The sequence below is a fragment of the Lactuca virosa genome, chromosome 8, assembly GCF_052849685.1.
Source record: "Lactuca virosa cultivar CGN04683 chromosome 8, Lactuca_virosa_CGN04683_v6, whole genome shotgun sequence".
Classification (NCBI taxonomy): domain Eukaryota; kingdom Viridiplantae; phylum Streptophyta; class Magnoliopsida; order Asterales; family Asteraceae; genus Lactuca; species Lactuca virosa.
Genome location: NC_136433.1, coordinates 168,117,970 through 168,126,294, shown reverse-complemented (window position 1 = coordinate 168,126,294; position 8,325 = coordinate 168,117,970). Strand labels below are relative to the sequence as shown.

Here is an 8,325-nt window from a genome sequence, read left to right as displayed (position 1 = left end):
ATGAAAGTATTTTATGAAAGTTTAATGTCTTAACCATAAGAGAAATCAAAATCGATTTTTTATATAAACTTAATGTTTTAAAGCAATTTCCCTTACTTTTCACGGTCTTTAATTTAATGTTAATGATATTTCATTAACTTTATGTGAATAAGTGTTACATCAAATAGTCAAATACTTTAAACAAGTATGCGGTCTTGGTCTTTGTATAAAATGCATCTTTTAGGACTGCTTAAACATTTTGTAATGTCGATATTTTCATAGTCCGTAATTAGGAAAATAAACCATATTAATAATATTATATAAAATTTATACATTAAAATATTCAAATGATGATCCATGAAATACATTAAAGTAGATGATTTAATATAAACTGATCATCCAAATATACGTTTAATAACATTTTCTATTATATGTAGATCGAAAATGAACTAATGAGTAAACGAGTGCTTGATAAGGTCTCCTTGGATCTAAAGAAAAGTCAAATATTTAATAAATGTAAATTACAAGTACACATCCACAATTTAAAAAAGAACATAAAAGAACAAACCCAGAGAAAAGTCAAACTTCTAGCAAGTCAAACATTACACACCAACAGCGATTTTTCAAACTGAAGAACTTATCAAAATCAGATACATAAGATGACAAGTCGACACCCCTTTTTTTTAAAGAATATTACAGAAGAATTCATCATATTTATCTCATTTCAGTAGCCAAAATCGATGGATTAATCAAGTTATGATTATACTTCATTAATGGAGGACAGAAAAGCTAATATCATCGCTGTTTCATCGATCATCTTCCTCATCGTTGTCATCATTGTCGCCCGAGTAGTTCTAGATCTACAAAGATCGTTTTTTCTAATCGTCGGCGCCGCCGTTGCTGGTATTTTAGCAGTCATTGCTTTCTACTTCATCCGGCGACATCTCCACCACAGACGAACGATGATGGAAACTAGACTCGCATCTGAAGGAAAAGAACTCCGAATCGAGTATAGCTTTCTCCGGAAAGTAGCCGGACTTCCGACGAAGTTCAGGTATAAAGAGCTTGAGGAAATCACCGACAACTGGAAATCTTTAATCGGAAGAGGAGCTTCCGCTTTTGTGTTCAAAGGAATCATGAAAGACGGCACCGCCGTCGCCGTGAAAAGGATCCAACATGAAGAGGAGAGGGGAGAGAAGGAGTTCAGGTCGGAGATCGCCGCCATTGCCAGCGTTCAACATGTAAATCTTGTTCGTCTTTTTGGGTACTGCATTCATAATAATTTACGATTTCTTGTTTATGAGTTCATCCCGAATGGGTCTTTAGCCAATTGGATCTTTTCACGACCACGTTTAACGACGAGGGGAAACGATATCGGCGGAGGTTGCTTGTCGTGGGATCTCCGATCCGCGGTTGCACTCGACGTCGCGAAAGCTCTCGCCTACCTACACCATGACTGCCGGTCAAGAGTCCTCCACCTCGACGTGAAGCCGGAGAACATCCTCCTCGACGAAAACCACCGTGCCTATGTTTCCGACTTCGGATTATCTAAGCTAATGACACGAGATCAGAGCAGAGTTTTGACGACATTACGAGGAACAAAAGGGTACTTGGCGCCGGAATGGTTGTTAGAGCTCGGAGTAACGGAGAAATCAGACGTTTTCAGCTACGGAATGGTGTTGTTAGAGCTCATCGGCGGGAGAAGAAACGTGACGGTGATAGACACCGGCGGCACCGGTGACCGTTCAAAGAGAAAGTTTCAGTATTTTCCGAAGATAGTGACGGATAAGTTGAAATCAGGGAGGTTGATGGAGGTGGTGGATCAACGGCTGATGGATCTCGGAGGGATTGATGAGAAGGAAGTGAGGAAAATGGTGCACGTGGCGCTGTGGTGCATACAAGAGAAGGTGAGGCGGCGGCCGACGATGTTGGAGGTGGTGAAGTGGCTGGAAGGGCGAGTGGCGGTGGAGGAGCCGCCGGAGACCCAGATGATAGTCGTTGACCTTTTGTCGATAGATGATGAAGATGATGAAGGTGAAGGGCAAAATGGTAATAAAAGGAAAAAGCCAAAGATAATAGCTAGAGCTGCCTCCCAATTAAATGGTTGCTTGACTACTAGTACCAATTCTTTGCAATCAAAATCCTTTTCGTATTCTATGTCCATTATTTCACCACGATAGAAAACCTATCAATTTTAGTAATGTTGTAATGATTTATTTGTACATTGAACCAAAATCATACATTAACTTGGATTTGATTTTTGGGTTTTTGATCCTTTTGAATCAAACGAATCTTTTCGTTGACTACGATGAATATTTTATCTTTTATTTTTCATGTAGCTATTTTTATTAGAGTATTTATATATAAATAAAAGCTGCAACTTTCAGTTTCTAGTTATAAGCAACAACTAACATACAACTTTTATTCTCTCCGTTATAAAATTATTGTCTACAGACAAAAAATACACAGATTAAAGAAACATTAATTACCAGTAACTTTATACAATAAAATGATTTTGTTACTTTCCATTTAATATTTCATTAAATGCTTAGTTGGTTAAATAATAATGAAGGAGTATTTTGGTAAAAATGTTATTTATTTTTATAAGTGGACTATTATTTTGGGACAAACCAAAAAAGAAAGATGAACTATAATTTTAGGACGGAAGGAGTATTTTTCAGTTACAAACTATCGACTAATAGCTTCCAACTACAAACTACATGCTGTCCAGAAGTTAGTTTTATGAAACATACATATCTAAAAACTGATACATTTATAACTTTATTTGTATATAAATATTTGATAAAAATAATTATCCTAAAACTGCTAAAATAAAATATGAACATAGTTGGTTAGAAGACATATCATTAATTAGCATGTCATGTTCTTTGGAACACGATTAGCATGCCGTTATGTCAATGGACACCCAATTGAATTTACCTTTCTAGAAGAGTCGAGAAAAAGGCGATCTCACATGTCAAATTGATTTGATTTTTCTTGGAAGTTAGCATCCAAGTGGGAGGACCGAAAATGTAATTAACGAAAAGAACGAGGTAGCCAATAGTCCAAACTTACCAAAACTTAAAACTCTACTTCTTTTGTCGATAGAACAAGAACACACAAACACGCACTGCTTCCATTGGTGACTCCGTTCGACTATCTGCAGGTACTTTCTGATCTGAAAATCCCCAATTTTTCTGTAGATCTAGTGAAAATACTTGCGACGTGCTATATAACAATCGTTGACATCCGTTACTAATTATATATCTCAGTGATGTACATACGCATTTAGATTTTAGATATGATAATTGATAAAAGTCGCATGTTTTGATAATTTTTGCGAACTATTATGTTCTTTTGCACGAGTAATTAACAAAATGAAGCTATTCGTTACTAATTCCATTCCGAGATTCGAGTTCATTTGAAGATTTCAGCGGTCAAATTGGTCCATTTTCACCTTGAAATCGACGAGGATAAAGTTTGGATATCGATAGGAAACACTTTCGCTATTAGATTATACAAAATTTAGCAGATATATCTGTCAGCTCTTAAGTAGTAAAACTAGAAGCATAAATGCCAATTTTGTATTTCAAGAATTACTAGGTTTTTCAGTATGAATGGACTCTAACAGGAAGAAGAGATATGAACTTTTCTGGTCATATACTCTCTCACCCCTTTGCAAGTATTTGGATTTTGCGATGTCCATAATATTGTAGCTTTACTTTGCTGGAAAATTTCCAAACTAGAATTACACATATGCTCGTTTTTTATTGTTACAATTGGTCCTAGTAACATGCTTATAATTAGAACATACGACACTGGTTTGAGTATTTAAGATAATCAACGTTGCCTCCATATACAATTGTTTCAAGTGTTTAAAATGTTGTAGGTGATTCTACTCTCATTTTGAATTATATCCATTTGGGATACAAGAACTCATCTGTTTGACAACTTATACATATCAAATCATGTTTCTTATTTAATGGTAGGGTTTCATTGCAGGTTTTTTTCTTGGTTGCTGTATAACTGTATTTCTGTTATCAATAATATGAGTTTCAGTGGCCCTTCTCTCGGTTCTGGTAAAAAAAAAAACTTTTTCTTTTCCTTTTCCTTTTCCTTTTCTTTTTCTTTTCAATTTATATTTATTTACAACATCAGTTGTTTTTCCATGAAAGGTGGAAGAACTGCCAGAAGGGTATTCGAATTTGGAAGAACATATGTTGTGAAACCTAAAGGCAAACACCAAGCAACCATTGTATGGTTACATGGCCTTGGTGATAATGGTTCAAGGTAACTGTAATTGACTAATTTCAATTTCAATTTCATCTTTTCATCTTCCTTCTCTAATTGGCTATATTATATATTATCATCCCCAAATTAACCCTTATAAGATTCTTCACAAATATTGTTGTTAAATGTTAAACTACATCTATATTCTTCTTGCAGCTGGTCCCAGCTCTTGGAGACTCTTCCTCTTCCAAATGTAAGGAAACAATTATTATTCAGTATTTTACATTTAAATGATAATTATAAATTCTAAACTTGATTATTTAATTATTTAATCTTTCTGTGGTTTTTAGATCAAGTGGATATGCCCTACTTCACCTTCTCAACCATTAACCTTATTTGGTGGCTTTCCCACAACTGCATGTACAATTTAACCCCTTTAAAATTTTTTATTATCATAACGTAAAATTGTATTCCTAAGGGTAAATATGTCATTATGTATGATGGATTTTAGGGTTTGATGTAAGTGACTTATCTGAAGATGCACATCAAGATGTAGAATCAATGGATGCTTCTGCAGCACATGTATTGAGTCTCTTATCTACTGAGCCTCCTAATAGTAAGTTTCAAATTTAATTTACTTTTTTTCTTGGGATAAATTCAAGAAATGTTTGACTTTTTTTTGTAGTCAAACTTGGTGTAGGAGGGTTTAGTATGGGAGCAGCAACTGCTTTATATTCTGCAACATGTTTTTCACATGGAAAATTTGGAAATGGAAACTCCTACTCTACTCATTTGGATGCAGTTGTTGGCCTTAGTGGTTGGCTTCCATGTGCAAAGTTTGACTCTGACTCTCCTCACCATTTTACCTTTTTACCCCTCAAACCACATTGCTATTTTTAATAACAATTTTTTTTAAAAAAAATTCTAGGGATCTGAGTAACAAGGTGGAAGGGGAGGAAGCTGCAAATCGTGCTTCATCCTTGCCTATTTTACTTTGTCATGGCAAAGGTAACTATTTTAAAAAGTTATTATTTTTTTTTCTCCTTTTATTTATTTATTTATTTTAATGTTTTAGTAATTTTTCTACAATTTATGGCAGCTGATGATGTGGTACGCTTTCGTTATGGAGAGAAGTCGGCACAAAAGCTAACTTCAACCGGCTTCAAAAACCTCACTTTCAAATCCTATGACTCGTATGTCACTGTCAGATACTGTTACTGTTATTGTTACTGATATTGATATTGATAATAGTGACTTATTGTAGGCTTGGACACTATACGATTCCTGAAGAGATGGATGAGGTTTGTTCATGGCTAACTTCAAAATTGGAGCTGGAAGGTAAGTAGTGGTTTTGATGATTTGAAAAAAAAAAGAAAAAAGAAAAACAATCTCTACTTATGTAAAGTATTGTTTTTTTTTTTTTGGGTGTTTTAGTTGGGAAAAATTTGTAATGTGTAGGAGTTAGTTAGATATATTGTATGATGGAATCTTATTACTTGCATTTCTTGAGGTGGATTCTTGATTTTTAAGCTTTGTTTTACATTGGATGACTTTTGCTATTTGGGTATAAAAATATGGAAATAAAAATAAAAATGGAATAAGTTGTTTGAAATAACATGAAGATTTTTTAGTTAACTTAACAATGGGAATATTTTGTTTGATTCTGTGTGCTTTGTTTTTATTTGTGTTTTTGATGAATGAAAAAGTCTTGTGATATATTCTCATAAAAAGTGAAGAATATGTTTGGATTTTGTTTGATCGAATCTTAGGGTTATATAAAGAAAATATGTTTTTATAATATTCCGTATTTAATAGAATCATGTAAGAGTTTCCATAATAGGAAAGCTTTTTCTTTATAATCTTTTTTTTGACTCCTACCAAAGCAGAAAAACAAACTATGTAAATTCATAAAATATAATTAGAATAATGAAAAAAAAACTATATGTATGGAGCTAGTAATTTTACCCAAAAACAGATTTCTGTAAATAGCTTTCGTTAAACAAATACAACCTTGAGTTGAACGGATTGCCACCAACGGGAGATAGGTTTCCTTGATGAGTTGTTTGACGATGTTCTTTGCCATTCGAGATGCTAGAACCATTTTTCGGCAACAGATCGACTCATTCAATCTACATAGCCGATGTGGCACTTCATATGTAGGATCTAAAAAGCTCTAGATAGGATCCGAACTACATTTGAAAAACATTAATTCTTTTCTATATTTTGTTTTGATAATTCAGATAAACATGTGTTGTAAGCTATTTTCTAAAGTGAAAGATGTCAAACAAGAGATAGAAATTCATTACTAGTTTGGCACACTATTAGTGAACTGTTATGTAAGAAAATGCATTATTGTATGAATGAAACTTTGTTATAAAGAAAAAAGACCATATTATATCGAAATTTATGACGTATATATTACAACTCGAAATGAATGTGTATATTTACAATGATTTTCCTAACAAATTATTCCAAAAATCTATGAATAAATAGATACTTCTTAAGCCAACTTGTGTAAAGAGTTAGTCTCCGATACATTTTCATCTGAGTTTTCATCGAACCTAAAAGCAAATACTTGGTAGTCTTGTTGTCTACCATTAAAAAAGATCAGACCATTTAGCCGGTTGTTTCTTGCCTTTATCCCTAATTCCAAGTGTTGGCCAAATTGTAGGTCAGTACCGATTTGAAATTATATGTTCTGCATAACTCTTTCATCAAGATTAAGTTTTTGCAGTTCATGATTTCCGCTAAGACTAAGCCATTTAACTTTTTTTTTCTTTTGCTGGTATGTCATCTTCCAACTGCTGGCCAAATCATAGGTAAGAACCGCATCGTTTTGCTAGACTCTTGACAACTCTATCATTAAGACCGAGTGTCAGCAATTTGTGATTCCGACATTGCAATCTGCAGACCACATGTTGCGTGAAAAGCTTGATGTCAAAACATACTCGTGAGGCAACTGTTCAAGGCCACATGTAGCGTGTCATTGTCATGTAACTATATCTAGTTCTCTGCTTTACCAGATGATTTCTCTTGTTTTGATAATCTTTCATTCAAGAATTAAAAATTGTTTATATGTATATCCAAATACATCTCAAAAAGTTTTGTAGACCACTCACTCACTCAGTCGAGAATGTGCATTGCTATCACATAAAGACACCATTAAATAGACTAAGAAGAGGGTATAACCAGAAAAACTTTTATCATCTTTGAAAATTTTGCATAGGAAAAGTGGTTTGCAATTTTTTGAAAAGGTAATTTTCGAAATACTTTATGTCATAAATTAGATTCTAGGAAATCTAAATGAGTTCGAAAATCCAGATAAGAGTTCGAAAAAAATTAGTTTTTTCGAAGGTACTTTTTGTCAAAAAATATTGAAAACCACATTTTTAAAGGTCAGAGGCTTCTTTCAAAAATCCATATTTTCGAACACTTTCGAAAGTCAAAAATTTGTTAAAAAACTTTGACTTGTGAAGCTACTTTATATCATTTTCGAACAACTTTCGAAAGTTAAAAATATGTTCAAAAACTTTGACTTGCGAAGCTACTTTATGTTAGATGGAAGCCCACTAGATGGAAGTCAAGAGCATTCTTAAATATACGAGAAGAACAAAGGATATGTTATTGATATATGGTGGTCGGGAAGAGCTCAAAGTAAATGGTTACTTTGATGCGAGTTTTCAAACTGATAGAGACGATTCTTGCTCACAGTAAGGATTTGTTCTTATTAAATGGAGGAAATGTGACTTGGAGGAGTTCGAAGTAGAGAACCTTAGATGACTTAACAATGGAATTTGAGTATATAATAGTAAATGATGTTGCTAAGGAAGCTATGTGGATGAAGAAGTTCATCAGAGATCTTGGTGTTGTACCCAACATAGAAGATCCCATAGGAATATATTGTGACTATGAGGGTGCAATAACTTTGGCTAAAGAACCAAGAGCACATAAAACTCACACGACATATACTCAGAAAATATCATTACATTTGGAATGTTGTTGAAGAGGGAGACATCATGATCAATACAATATCTTCAGATGAGAACTTGGCTGATCCATTTACCAATTCATTGGCCATCACAAAGCATGACTCTCATACTAGTGTCATAGGCATTA

General features: G+C 33.8%; 2 protein-coding genes across 2 annotated transcripts; both read left to right on the top strand.

Moving 5' to 3' along the window:
- The first annotated feature begins 544 nt into the window (after nucleotides 1-544).
- Nucleotides 545-2,282, top strand: LOC145133226 (putative receptor-like protein kinase At5g20050). Its single transcript, XM_079068156.1, has one exon. The coding sequence runs from the start codon at nucleotides 753-755 to the stop codon at nucleotides 2,157-2,159; it is 1,407 nt and encodes a 468-aa protein (XP_078924282.1). The 5' UTR covers nucleotides 545-752; the 3' UTR covers nucleotides 2,160-2,282.
- A 749-nt stretch (nucleotides 2,283-3,031) lies between these two features.
- LOC145134160 (uncharacterized) lies at nucleotides 3,032-5,738 on the top strand. Its single transcript, XM_079069051.1, has 10 exons — nucleotides 3,032-3,145; nucleotides 3,982-4,058; nucleotides 4,155-4,269; nucleotides 4,426-4,462; nucleotides 4,560-4,629; nucleotides 4,721-4,825; nucleotides 4,895-5,045; nucleotides 5,138-5,217; nucleotides 5,309-5,402; nucleotides 5,474-5,738. Exons 2-10 carry the CDS (start codon nucleotides 4,028-4,030, stop codon nucleotides 5,553-5,555), a joined length of 765 nt encoding a protein of 254 aa, XP_078925177.1. The 5' UTR covers nucleotides 3,032-3,145; nucleotides 3,982-4,027; the 3' UTR covers nucleotides 5,556-5,738.
- Nucleotides 5,739-8,325: the final 2,587 nt, after the last annotated feature.

Excerpts from the sequence above, each read along its gene's own strand:
- LOC145133226 (XM_079068156.1), top strand. The coding sequence starts at position 753 with ATGGAGGACAGAAAAGCTAATATCATCGCTGTTTCATCGATCATCTTC.
- LOC145134160 (XM_079069051.1), top strand. The coding sequence starts at position 4,028 with ATGAGTTTCAGTGGCCCTTCTCTCGGTTCTG. Across the intron at positions 4,630-4,720 it reads TGGCTTTCCCACAACTGCAT|GGTTTGATGTAAGTGACTTA; the intron begins GTACAATTTAAC and ends GATGGATTTTAG. Across the intron at positions 5,403-5,473 it reads ACTTTCAAATCCTATGACTC|GCTTGGACACTATACGATTC; the intron begins GTATGTCACTGT and ends GACTTATTGTAG.